The 14,571-nt window shown below is 37.5% G+C and overlaps 1 protein-coding gene across 25 annotated transcripts in view; it reads right to left on the bottom strand.

Annotated features, from left to right (window-relative positions):
- The window catches only part of Adgrl3 (adhesion G protein-coupled receptor L3), a 485,843-nt gene that overhangs the window by 130,239 nt on the left and 341,033 nt on the right, over positions 1-14,571 (bottom strand). For all 25 annotated transcript variants that reach the window (XM_031342882.1, XM_031342858.1, XM_031342860.1 and 22 more), the window contains 3 exons: positions 5,348-5,531; positions 4,348-4,470; positions 496-704 (listed from right to left, as the gene is read on the bottom strand). In XM_031342882.1, coding sequence (XP_031198742.1) covers positions 496-704; positions 4,348-4,470; positions 5,348-5,531 — 516 coding nt within the window. The remainder of the gene's footprint in view (positions 1-495; positions 705-4,347; positions 4,471-5,347; positions 5,532-14,571) is intronic.

The raw sequence follows: 14,571 nt of genomic DNA, 5'->3' as shown, positions 1-14,571 counted from the left end.
TGTATTGAAATTGTATCAGCTTTTAAATTTAAAAGTAAGGGCAATTGTTGAAAAGAAATACATAAAATGATGGTCTTTACCTTACATTTACAACTTCCAGATTTGTATATGTACAAAAATATATCTTTAGACAATGACAAGACTGCTTATATAATAGCATATGAAATGCTGTCCAGTTCAGTATAGTACACTGCAAGCTCTTTTAAAAACTGTATGGTGTATATTTAGAGTATATAATATTGTATATGTATTACATCTAGGTATAATATTATTTCTGTGTGGAAAAATTCATACATCATTTCATACAAAGACAAGTTTTATTTATTTTTCTGGCATATTTATGAATATTTCTGAAAACAACCATGACTGTACTCATTGATGATATATTCTATGTCAGATAATAGATAAACATTAAGAGAAAATTAATATATTTAATATTCACCCATAAAAATATAAACAATGTAGACAATGAACCATGCCATGCCATGTTCTTACCTTGATATGTTTAACAGTAAATACCACAGGATCAGCCAGATACACTTTATTACTGAATTCCTTATTTATTGCTGCTGTAATAACAGGAGAATTGACGATAACTGAGTGATTTGTGGACATAGCTTCTGTGCCCAACTTCATACTGGCATTTTCCGTAGACAAGTAAGGACCCAGGTTGTTATACAGGACAAAGGCCACTCTAATCTCTCCTAAAATAAAGGCAGAGGTGAGTTACAAATTGGAAGAAACAGATTAGTTTCTACACTCTGATGGAGTCTGTAATTCTAGTCAGGTGGTACAGCTGAGACTATATACTACACATTCACAGACATAAAACCAAATACCCATTTGTTTGGTACCAAAGTACCGAGCATCTGATGGGGAAAGGGAAGCTGAATTAGGTTGAGATCACTACACATGATTTCTTTAAACCCTGAATCTGAGTCTGAAGCCCTGTCTCACTATGTACTTGACACTAAGTTCAAGATGCTTCCTAGACCCAGAACCAGAATCCAGAACCATAAAGGTTCTAGAACAAGATACAAAATCATCTCTTTATGCTTGAAGAAAAATAATGTATAAGAACCCTAGCCATAAAAATGGAAAAACTGAACTTCAACAAAGTTAAATTTTAGAACTTATTAAAATATACCATCAAGAAAACAAATATGCAAATATCCATAGACTAGGGAATATGGGAGCCTTGAATATACAGAGCATTCATGCTCATCAACAGTATAATAATAGAGGATACCTAAAATTACCCAAAGATATTAATGGACAATTTAAGGAAAAATAAATAAAAACTGTTTTCCATAACAAAAGATAGTAGGAATCATTAGCAATTAAAGAAACAAAATGGTAAAACTACATTTGCAATACTGTTTTATACCCACTTGATCCTAATGTTTATATGGACTTGAAACCTAGAAGTTCAAATCCTTGTACCCTACTGATGGGAATACAAATCTTTGCAGTGACTTGGAAACACTATGCCACTTTTTACAAAGCTGCATACATATTGACCCTCCCTTCCTGGATAAGTAAGAACATTTACCACAAAGAAAACTATTTGCATGAGGCTTTTTATAGAATCCTTATTGATCATAGCTTCTATCTTGAAAGAAATCAAATAAAAGAATAAATATATCACAGTAATAAAATATACTAGGTGTCAATACAGCACAAAATATTAATAAATGGAAAATATGACTGAATCTCAATGTGACTTTTTGGAATACTTAATCTAGACAGAAAATAGTTCATATTGGGTAATTCTAGAAATATAAGTCTAAGAATGGAATGATAATAAAGATCTTTCTTTAGGAGAAGACAAATAAAAAGCAGTAAGCAACACAGTGGAAATTTAGAGGTAATAGGAGATATTTAGTTCCCAGGTTGTTTTTCTTTCTGTTTTATGTTTAATCTGTAAAGGTATATATAAGTGTCAGAATTCTTAAAGCAAACACTCACAGTGTTTATATTTCATTGTGTTTTAATTATACTACAGTGAATTTTTTTAAGTAAGGACACTAATTGTTTTTATTTGTCTAAGAACTCAATAATTATTTTCTTTCTAGGCCATCATTTCCACAAAGACACAAAGTCCTTATACCTTATGACACTTTATGGTAATTCTCTAATTATGGCAATTTTAATGTTTATTTTTCCCCTTTTGTTGTGTTTTCATTTTTATCATTACTTTCATGGTAAGAGTCAAACCCTTTGCTATTATGAAGTCAGAGTTGGGCAAGAAACAGATGCTACCCTGGCCATTCCAGTTATGAAGATCAGAAAGACAAACTCTCTGTCTCCAAATCTCAAGGTCAAAAAGAGAAAAAAAATACTTGTGTGTCAAATGAGAAGAAGTGTGTGTGTGTGTGTGTGTGTGTGTGTGTGTGTGTGTGTGTGTATGTGTGTGTGTGTGTGTGTGTGAGAAAGGGAGAGTTAAAGCGGTATGACCATGAATTTACATAAATCTACTTAATATGTTTATGAAATTCCCTCCTCCTGGGAATTTATATACAGAACATGTACACAAGCTGGTTTTCCCAACTAGCACTGTCCACAAGTTTCATGGGCACTCCAGGCTGACACATCCAATCAGATGTGATGACATCAAACTCAGACGGGGACCGGCGACCCCATGATGCAGTAGGTAGAGATGTTAGTGGCTGCAGTAACAGGGTTACTGTACCCAGAGACATTCTAGAAATTTCTATGCTATGTGGTAGGCTGCTTTGCATTCACTGTCTTTCTAATAATCTTACAAAGAGACTGCAATGGAGGCTCCATGAAGGGGGATTCTTAGGTTTACCTATATCGTGTAACACACCAAACGAAATAATAGCAGCTCATTGAATACTTATCAGTTACAGTAGAGAAAAGAATTTCTGTCTATATGTAGAATAAAACTTAAGATGCTTGAAGGCTACACTTAGTATTGTTGAAGCATTGTTCCTATGAGGCCCTATGTGCTTTATTTATTTATTTGTGAAGCTATCTCCAGTGGAAAACAACTTGCAAATGAAAATTTAGGTTTTCCCAAGGGACTCTCACTGGGGAAATAAATTTCTCTTGAGTGCAGGCTCCATGCATGCGCAGCAATAGATGGCCAATGAGAAATAAAGTCAATGGCACCATTGGGGTTTCTTTGTCTCACAATGACATGACAAAGGCCTTTTTTGCTATTGGTGTCAATTTAATCTTATTTTTATTTATTTTACTTGTATATTGCTTCTCTCTTACAGAATCTTACAGGTTCTTTGCATACATACTATGGCTTCCAGCTTAGTGTTCTTATAGGATTCCTGAATGTGAGAGTGAGTGGGTCTCTGGTGCCTTTCCTAGGTTCTTAACCTTCTGTTTGTTGTTTGTATCCTCTTCGAATGTGTTAGTTTTTGTTTTATCTTGTTTCAGTTTATTATTGTCCCATATAAGCCTATTTATTTTGTAATGACAGAGAGAAAGGGAATGGATCTGAGAGGAGTAGATGGAGAAGGAGCCATAATCAGGATATTTTATGTAAAAGAAAACAATAATTTCAATAAAAGGAAGATAAAAATCAGATGATAGAGAAACTGCCATGAAAAGAAGAGCCCTGCTGTAGGACCATGGATGTCTTGACTGATGAACATAATTCAAACTATTTAGCATGGATCACAAGTCATACGGGAAAAAAGATATGAAGTGGGACAAACAAGACAGGATGCACAAGACAGGCAGGGGCAGGACTCCCTTAGTCAGATGGTTTTATTCCCTGAGTTATTAGAAGTCAACTGGTGAGAGTTCTGTCTGGGAAGGACCCTTTCTCAGTGGGATATGAAGTTAAAGGGAGGAACAGGACTTGTAGAACCAGAGAGGAAGTGGATACAAGAATCTGTTTTTATGTATACAATCTTACCACTCTACACATTCTTACTACTGCCTCAGACATGTCAGACCTAGTCCAATTGGCAGCTCATTAATGAATTCTACCTTTCCTCTGAAATGATTTCTAGTGCCTTGACTATATTTTATTCTGATGATAGCCCATTAAAGTGGCTGATACTATTAAGAAGATCTGTTTTCAAAGCAATTTTCTCTACATGAAGCAACAGTTCTGATTAAATTAGTATAATCTCAGGTCATCTCTGTATCACCTAACAAGATTTTCCTGCCTCTGTGAGAAATGTGATTTTATTATTATTATTATTATTATTATTATTATTATTATTATTATTATTATTAATTTTTTAAGATTGGTGAAGTTAGGAATACATTTCCTTCATGGGATTACTTCTACATTTACATTATTGTTTAGTGTATTCAATTTAGCACACTGATAAGCATTGGAGTTTGTTTCCAACTTACCATTCCGGCCGTTCTGCTTTAATGTGTTTGCTGAAAGCTGAATAGTACTACCGTGGCCCGTGTTCTCTGGAAATTTTAGATCTTCTAAGTTTCCTTCCGTGCTCAGCCTCGCAACTTCTAACTCTGTTCATAACACAGAGGTGTCAGTGTTCTCTGAGAAATCCTCCAAAGCTACAAGAATTTCCTTAACCTTTGAACTCTTTCTACAGTCAGGATTTAAGAGTTCTTGGTCTATTTGTCATTTTAAAGGCATTCAATTTGTTTAAAAGTATATAGTTAAGTGTTTTTACTTTATTTACAAAATAAATAAGCAAAATGTACAAAAATTACGTAAAGAATTCAAATGTATACTAATCAAGCCTAATACTTAAAATTCAAGTCCAAGACCTCATACTTTATAATCTTTGCCTTTTAAGTTAATTTTCAAAATATTTTCCATATTTCATGAATTATGTAAAATCATTTTACACTCCAGAGATGTACTGTCACATCAATATTGATCTACCTACAAACCTAATAAAATATACAATCTCCTGAAATAAAATTGTCAGCTACATCCTAAAACACAATAAAAACAGATTTATACTTATTCGAAGGGATGATACAACTTCCAAGCATTAACATCATCAGTCAAATGACTTGTTTCTTTTAGAATATAACTCAGCATACTAAAAAGACAAATAATCCTTGCATTAGGATGTGAAAATAGTAAGTAGTATAAAACCTACATAAATACATGCCTACATAAAAATTCTACAAATAAATCTCACTGAAGCAATCTCTACATAATACACTGACTATTGAATGCCCTATGGAGATTAACATGCGTGAATTCTGATCTTGGTAAACTGAAAACTATCCTACCTTGAAAAAGTACAATAACATATGTCCACCAAACCAAAACATGGCTCATGACTGGGGTGTCAGATCTTTTTCTTTTTTCTTTTCCTGCTACACAAGTGACTCTAGACCTTCTTCTGTCTTAGCAAAGGTCACTTACGAATATTGTCTGTATTCTCCCTGACAATGTCCGTCTTCAAAAGGTTATCGGCTAACACGAAAGCACTCTCCTCCACGGTGTCAAGCAACATGGTGGCTGCACGCAGTTGATCACTTGTAGTCAGGTCTCTCCAGGCATTCAAAGCTTGTGGCTGAAGGAGGTTGTTAACTGTCTCCACCATCGCCTAGGAGGGGACCAAAAGAATGGCACAAGTCTCTAGTGAACCCGCGTAGCTGTCAGGAATCCAGATGTACATGCTGCCCAGCAAGCAAAGAGCAGCAGCGTGCATAAGATCACTATTGTCCCAGCCTCCCCTGTGACATGCTGCCGCCGAAGCATTCATTATTTTTCCGTAAATCCCTCGCTGAGACTTTGCAAGCCCTCTGTTGTCTTCTTTTGAAGAACAACAAATAGAACCATGCTTGCTTCTCAGAATCAACAGCAGAGGCTTCAGAGAGACTATGATCACATAATTAAATGATTTGGCTGAGGAAACAGTGGCACATAATTTAAACGAACAAGTTAGCATCCTCTACAGAAAATAGTTTTGTACCATACATCTCCAAAAAACCAGATGCTGACCACAGCAAAGACCGAATGGGTGCCAGGGCCCTGCTGCCTATAGGTTGTGGACTTGTGAAGCAAACTTTCTCTCCCCTTTGTCTTAGTCTCACCTCCTCCCTAACTCTCAGCCAGCTACAAAAAAAAATGTCAGAATGGAGAAAGTATCAAAGCATTTGTACCGTCAGTTACTCTGAATACGTTGTGTAGTGTGAAACCTTAGCACTGTTTACCACTCGGGAAGAGAGTAAACAGTCGGACATCATTACCTATGGCCCTGAGGTGTTTCTGTTTTCTTTACAAAGTCAGCAGTAGGTACATCCACACATAGACACAAAGTACCCCATTTCTCATTGCTGCATGCAGAAGAATAATCTCTGTAGCTACCACTTATATATTCCCTGCGGTTTCCTTTATGTGGTAGGTTACAAAAAGAAAACAGTTCTCCCATGAAGTCTTGGGTTTCATTCAAAAACAGAAACCAGCAAAATAGGAAAATACAACACCTGCAGTTTGAAAGTGTTCATCCCTGAACCCAGCCATTAAGAAGTATGCCTCCAATGCACATAGAAAGATAGTCACATTGACACAGCCTCTAGACAGCACACCAGTTTTAAAACAGGATGCACATTATTGACTCATTGGCAAAGGGACTGGCCGAAATGGGAGTCAGATCTTCTAAACTGCTGTGTTTTCTTCTGCCCAGTGTTTTCATAGGAACCAAGTAACAACTGTTAAAAATTCAGCTTCATAATGAAACACCTTGGCTGCCAATTAACACCAGCTTCAAAAACTAATTTGCCTCTTGATAAAGTTGCTTTTTTCCTTGATATTTTCAAAGCTATCCCAACTTCTGGGCAAACTGACATCATTAGACTTTTAAGTAAAATAGCCTTACAATGTGTGTACTTTGCATTTATAAACAGATACATACACACTTCACAGATCACCAAAATGACCTGTTATGAATTTAAAGACTGAATACATTTGCTTTGTGTGCTTGGCTCTGTCATGCTTTCTCGGTTTCGAGTATGACCTGAGAGGCACACAAAACATTTCCAGATCACAAGAGCATTAGCTGCTTTCCAGGAAGTATTCCATGGGAGCAATGCCAACAGGATATGCCAGGAAACAGGCAAAATGAAGGACATGACAGATTAGTGGTGTTCAGCCCATTTGAAATTCAGGAGCAAGTATTCCAAATGATACACAAATTTAAACTAAGAAATTGCAGACTTCCTTGAAAAGTGGATTAGAAATAAAAGTAATATGTCACTCCTATAGCTGGATCATTTAAGAGAACTTGCTGATCTTCTACAGGATCTGGATTTAAGACCTAGAAGCCAAATGAGAGATCCCAAACTATCTGTAACTCTAGTTTCAGGGAATCTAATACCTTTTCCTGGCCTCTGAAGGCACCAACCATATACTGTGCATAGGGCCAGGTGCACAAAACACTCATTCCAATCAAATAATTATATTAACATGAATAATATTTAACTCCTTAGATCAAAATCTGTTTTTTGAGATCCTTCTGAATATAGCAACTTTATTAATATTTATCATAATAGTGCTCAGCAACAATGCTCTGTTCCTAGGGACAAAAAATGGAGGAGAGACTGAAGGAAGGGCCATCTGGGACTGCCCTGCCTGGGGATCCATCCTGTCTGCAGACACCAAAAACAATACTGTTGCCATTGCCAAGAGGCACTTGCCGACAGGAACCTGTTAGGGCTGTTCCTTGGGAGGTTCAGCCAGCAACTGAGCAATGGAGATGTGGATGCTTGGAGCCAACCATCAGACTGAGCTCAGGGACCCCAATGGGGGAGCTGGAGAAAGGACAAGAGGAGCTGAGAGGGATTGTAATCCCATAGGAAGAACAACATTGACTGGTGGAATCACACAGTGCTCCCAGGGACAAGACCACCAACCAAAGAGTGTATAGGGAGCAATCCATGGCTCCAGATACTTATGTAGCAGAGGATGGCTTTGTCTGAAATCAATGAGAGGGGAGGTCCTTGGTCCTGTGGAGGTTGATGCTGGAGCGGTGGAGTGGGAGAGGGTAGGTGTAGGTGGGGGGGAGCACCCTCATAGAGGCAAAGTTAAGGGAGAAGAGGACAGATGTGGGGGGTGGGGTTGTGGTAACAGGGAAGTGGGATATCATCTGCGATGTAAATGAATGGGAAGGAACGATTAATTAAAAAATAAAAATAATGCTCTGTTCTTCATAATATTTACATTCATGCTTCACCATTTCTCCTGTCTGAATTTTGGAATGCACTGGGGAAGAAAAAAAAGCCTCTGGAATTATTTGTGCTCTCTTACACAAAATTTCAAAATTTCTCAGTACCCATTCCTTAAGGTAAGATTAAAATACTCAATGTCAGATTATTTTGTGACCATTGAAGTCACTAGGAGCTAAAACATGACTACACCATTTTCAAGACAAGGGATAATTTCAATTCTTTGTGGAACTTTTCTGAGCACTGCTGATGAATTCTGGGGAACATCTAATCTTCGGATGAGTGTTCCCTCCAGGAGGTGACTCCGTATTCACTAAACTTTCATTTCTTGTTTGACATATATGTTCCAAGTTACAGCATAGTGGTCAATGTCAGATGCTACAAATACTGTGGTCCACTCAGTGTTAGCTCACTCAGTGACATCATACACATTAGTGACATAATAACCAATTCCATTTGTTTTAATACACTTTTTGATGTTTGAGGGACATTTCTAAAATGATATCTGCATCATCCTTGATGATGTATTTCACTATATATGTTCATTCATATGCTGATATAAATATACTCTATATTTATTTATAATTTTAAAAATTAAAGGCAATTTTTCTTTTTGTTTTGTTTTTGCTTCTTGATATGAAGTTCATCCGCTGAGAAAAAGAAAGTAAAAGTTTAAAATCATAACTGAATAGGACACATTGTGATTCAATCTGGATTTAGATATTGATTCAAATCAAAATTTTAAAGGTCAGATGCTCAAGAAGTCTTCAAAACAGTTTATAACTTGCAGGTTTTTTATTAGAAGTCAAGTTGAGTGACTGATATTTACACATCTGATCAATAAACCAAAGGTTCATTTTATAACCACTGTCATTTAATATTATTAAGCATATAAAAATGACTAATCCCTGAACTCCTTTTTATATTACATTGAAGTATTGGCATTTTCAAGTCTTAATTAAAATTAGATTGTATAACACAACTGACCTTAATATAGTAATAAGAACCTTTAACCGAACATGAAACTAGAATTCTGTAGAGGAGACAGTTTATGAGAGCCCTTGTTGGGCAAAAAAAATAAATTATTGTTTTCAAGATACCATTTGATTGCATTGCTTTAAAAGTGTAGTTTAATTTAGAGTGAAATGACTGAGTGCTGTCAAGGTGGTCTGTGTTATATCACAGAAATTAAATACAGCTATGGACTTGATTCTCACCTGGTTACAGAGTCAAACTCATTCAACAAATATTTAATTGAGCACCTTCAATGTGCCAGTTGATTAGAAGGCAGCAAAGAATTGACAGCTATTCTCCCTTCCCTCTATGAGATAATATAGGGAGGGTAGACAATTAAACAAGTAATTAAAATCCAACATGGCGAACACTGTAACAATAGGAAGAGGTATTAAGACTATCAAAAGTGCTCCATGAAGTCAGGTACTCCAAACTAAGGTTCAACACTGGCCAAGAAATCAAGGCACACAGCATTCTGCTTTCCACACAGTGTAACTGATTCTTGAGAGAAATGAAAACAATTCCCCATAACCAAGCAAAAAGCCCAAAGATTCCCGTGGCAGTAACAATATGCAAAGGCTAGGTTTCAGGAGCCTTGCAAGCTATGTCAAGACATTTGCAGTTTTTCCCACAGACAATAAGAAGTCACTAAAAACACTGTCAAGTCAGGAAGTCAGATGCATCACCATGGTTCATATGCATTAACTTCTAATTCTCTCAAGAAGCCACTAATGTATACATTATTACCATTGTCACATTACAGTGAGAAAACTGAGACCAAGTTAAGTACCTTGATAGAGCTAATTAGCTACAAACATGGGGTAGAACTGGGGTTCAAATGGGGGCCGTGTGCTCTTTCTCTGGGGATGAAGAAAGGCAGAGATTTCAAACACATCTACACGATTTGCAGATTAATTAAAGCCAGTTGGTAAGGGGAAGAAAGAAGCTTATGGTAGGCACCAAAGAAGCATTCAATCAAAATGAGAAAGAAATTTTAAAAAAAGGTTGTGGTTTTATGCTTGAGGAATAGTGTGTATAAGTGTGTTTGTGTATTAAGAGATTGTAAGGAACTTGATGAATATAGATTTGACTATTGTGACTTGCTTACAAAGTACTTGAATGACACTGGACAGAAAGACCTAAATGAGTCTGGCATCACAAATTGAAGTAGATTGATTGAAGCCACTGGACTATCTAATTGCATCCAGAATAACTGCATACGTGGGGAAGAACTGATGCCACAGACCCATTAGCAATAGATGGAAATTTGGGGAAGCGTAGTCAATAATTTCTCATCACAAAGACTGGGTTAAGAAGCCCAGGAGAAAAATGTTGCAGGCACTTACGTGGCACTTTTGCTGAAAGACATTGACTCCTTTCTTGATTCTCCAACTTGTGCAAATGCAGGACCAAAACTTGGCAGCTTGCCAGCACTTGGCATCTCTCTCTTCAGAGTCAGTACCCTGCTTGACTCTGAATAAGAATGTTAGTCACTCCAGGAGTGCCTGCCTACCTATCATAAGTCATCTTCTTTCAAGGCTGGAGGAACAAAGAGAAGGTGATTGTCCTAAACCTGTAGTTGCCTTGGATACCAGCAAGAAGAAAGCCTCATAGTTTACCCTTTTCCCTTGCAGATGAGAGCAATTATGCATAAGTGTAAAGCTGTGCCCCACAACAGAAGGGCTCATCTTGTAGGAAACAAATTGGTCCTTTCCAGTGATGATGGTGATTTAAAACTAGACTACCTTGCAGGAACTAAGCCATGACAAGGCCAAGTTGGGCCACATCTTGACAAAAACCATTTAATTTGCTTACTTCTTATACTTTCCCCCACTATTCAAACCTAAGGTTCATGCCAGCACCTGGGAGATGAACTCAAGATTGCTGGGTCCCCTTTCTACGTTCTTTTTACCAACATGTGGCCTTAATTCCACTTATCTGCTTTTCATTCCCATGCATCTCTGACATACATAATGGGATATACCACAGGATTTAAGTTCTTGAGACTGCCAGAGCATCCCTAAGTGTTCCACCAATTTTAACATTAGGGGCCAAGATGAATTTCATTGTGAGTGTTATATTCAGAGTTCAAAGATCATCCTTGCCTGATGGTGAGATCTAGGCCAGCCTGAGCTACATAAAACACGGCCTTAAACCAAAACAAAAATTCCACCATCAACAGAATAAACAACTAGAATATAAGTGTTCAAGTGAAAACATGCCCCTGAAACATTCAATAGTCTGTTTTGAGTCAGATGCAAACAACAGATATAGGAATGAAACTCATTACTGGTGGTAGTGGAGACTGAAATTAAAAATAAAGGTGGAAAATTCAGTTATGGGCTAGATTTTTTTTCATGCTGCCTAGTGTGCAACAAAAGGAAGATGCTGAAACATTAAAAGGAACAGTAACTCTTGAGTTCAAAAGAATGGTCTGTTTAAGGGGTATCAAGATCACACATATCTAAAATAATGAGGACACCATGGGAACAACTCAAAGAAAAGTCAATTAAGCATTAGGCTAGGAAGCACCCCAACCTGAATAGTTTAGGGAGAAATGGATGGACAGTTGAGAAAGTGCTGAAGTAAGTGTTAATTGGTGAAAGGAAAAATCAAGTGACTATCTTTATGGGAGTACATCAGGAGGAAAAATCAAGATTGACAGATTTTTCCCATTGATCAGATAAGATTAAAATACCTATGTGTATACACACATATATAAACACACAGAGAGAGATACAGACACATGTGCACACACACATAGTCTAACAATTACAGAAAAAGAGATCATGAATATGAAAGAGTGAGGCAGTGGTGTATGGAGGGAAAGAAAAGGGGAGAATGATGTGATTATTCTATAATCTCAAAGAACAAAAATAAACCCACAACTTTATTATAAAAACACACAGATACAGATTGATCATTGAGCATTGATTTAGCACCATTTTATGCTTAATGGTCTTGAGAAACTATTATTGAATTAATAACGATCTTGACAAGGGCCCACTCAGGGAAGTGCTAAGGACAAAGGCTAGGAGAAGTAGATTTAAGAGAGAATGAGAGAAAGGTACCAGTGCTAGTATGTACCCACAGGGGCAAGATTTCTGCTACAATGGCCATTCCAGTAGGCAACTGGAAATATGGGCCTGTAGCATTGGTTAAGCAGCAAATATTTAGAGATCTGAGAGAATCTCAGTTGAATTTAAATGCCGAAAGATACAGAAGGAAAAGGAGCACTGCTTCTTTCTTTCCAGAGGCTCAATGTTAGAAGTGGGAAGTGATCTTAAAAAGCAGCCTGATAACTGCTGCCATGGGGGGGTGGGGGGGCGGTTCTGAGTGTTACATAAACTCACGTAAGAAGCTACTAATGCTGAATAGGACAAAGAATGCTACCTTATAGTAACTGACTTATTGAGTGGGTGTTAACAGATAACACAAAGTTATTCAGATAAGAAAAGGACAAAAGAGAGAAATAAGAATTAGTCCAAGAAAAAGGTATTGTGACAATAAAGGCTCAGAAGTCCTGAACTCCAATAATTGGGTGCTTTGGAAATAGATGATCCAAAGGTACAGGGGGAGCCAGTTAAAAGTATACGCAGTTGGTAAAAGAAGTCAGATACAAGGACACGATAATGCAAAGGGGAAATATTCTTTTGCAAATGACAAGTGGGATCAGTGGACAGACAGCCTTTAAGATAAAATATGCATTTTAAAACATGACTCAGTTACTAATGGGGCTTCATGTCCACCTCCTCTCTCCATGTTGGGATTTTATCTAGCTTGGCCTAACATGTATCTTGTGTATACCATGGGTCATACGTTCATATGTGCAACTACCCTCTGTGTCTGGCAGCCTATGTTAGTCTGTAGTAATTTCTTACCATCCTTCAGCTCCTTTTTCATAAATGATATCTGAGCCTTGGGGAGAGGGAGTGTGGAAGCTGTTGAAATGTGAAAGCTACAGAGAGAGGAAGAGTCGATTTTCCTGAAGGTTGTGGCTCCTGGTAGGTTGACTGGGCTCCAAGTAGAAGGCTGGTGCAATATTTTCTCTGTCCAATCACATTAGGGCAGTGACAGGCCTGTGATTGGACAGGAATAGAGAGGTGGAGCTAGAAGTTGAGGAAGAGAAAGGTCAGAGGGAGAAGGACAGCGGCTTGTTCACTGGAGTCAGAGGAAGATGATGAGTCAGACCCCTCGTGGTTATAACCAGGCTAAGGTTTTTACAAGGTTAAATTAATTGGGTCAAAATTTGTTTTTATCAATTGGCATTGAAATAATTGTATTGGCATCTTATAATTGTGATCTTATTACTATATAAACCTGATTATATAATTAAGCCTTAAGAGTCATGCTTTACCGGGTTCAAGGCATTAGATGAATGACTGTGGGGGTGTGTAAAGAGCTGCATGTGAGCGAGCTGTTGTTGCTAGCTGGGAGAAAATAATAAGAGCCTCACAGGACATGGTGTTGCCAGAGAACGTGATCCAGTGGGAAAGAGAGTTTTCGGGGTACATTCATTTTTTTAAATATTCCTGCAACAGAAGGCCCCATATATGAGAGTACTTAGGCGGCACAAATTGAACTGAATGGGCAGAGAGGGTACAAAGTTGGATGGGTAGGGTAGGGTGTGTGTGGGTCTGGGGGGGAGCTGAGGGAGAAAAGAATATGACATAAATTGTAGAAAATTCTCAAATAACTAATTAAAGAATAAGAAAAAATGAACAGTAGAGCAAATGGAGCAATGGAAGAAAATGCATATTCAGATATTTGTAAAACAATTTGATGACATGTATGGATATTGGTAGAAAATAAAATTTACAGCCAAATTCACATTTTAAAAGTACAATATCATGAACTTGGCTAATACTTTTAAATGGTGTTCAAATTAGAATGCTTTCCATAGCCTGCCTAATATTGTATGATCCTTCAACTTGTTGGGTATGACTATGTTGGTCTTTGATTTCCTTAACTCTCCAACAATCCTCTCTTGGCTGGCTTTTCTCTCAGAACCTTGGAATCTCTTCTCACCCTGGGCACATGGCTTATTTCATTACCTCAGGACCAAGCTTCATTTCTACCACCCTAGAATGTCTTCCTTATTCTACAACAATCCCTTCAATGCCATGACTGATTCCTATTCCTCTGGGTAGTCTTTCTGTCATCATTGGGCTACGCTGAATGGCTGATACCACTACTCATCTCCAAACTCCAGCTGTTGAAATAGGATGTGATCTAGCAGAGAAGATTCCTGCCTTTCCTTGGGAATCCTGTCCTTGAACAGCACGTGGGTGCACAGGGTCTAAGGTTGCCCTATTGAGTGAACAAACAAAGCACAATCAGGCTGTTCTCAAATGAAATAGATTAATTATTTTTCAAAGGAGCATATGCTTCTTCATTTCCAATGAA

Source organism: Mastomys coucha, unplaced genomic scaffold (assembly GCF_008632895.1).
Source record: "Mastomys coucha isolate ucsf_1 unplaced genomic scaffold, UCSF_Mcou_1 pScaffold22, whole genome shotgun sequence".
Classification (NCBI taxonomy): Eukaryota; Metazoa; Chordata; class Mammalia; order Rodentia; family Muridae; genus Mastomys; species Mastomys coucha.
Note: the sequence above shows the minus strand (reverse complement) of the source record. Positions and strands in the feature narration are given on the sequence as shown.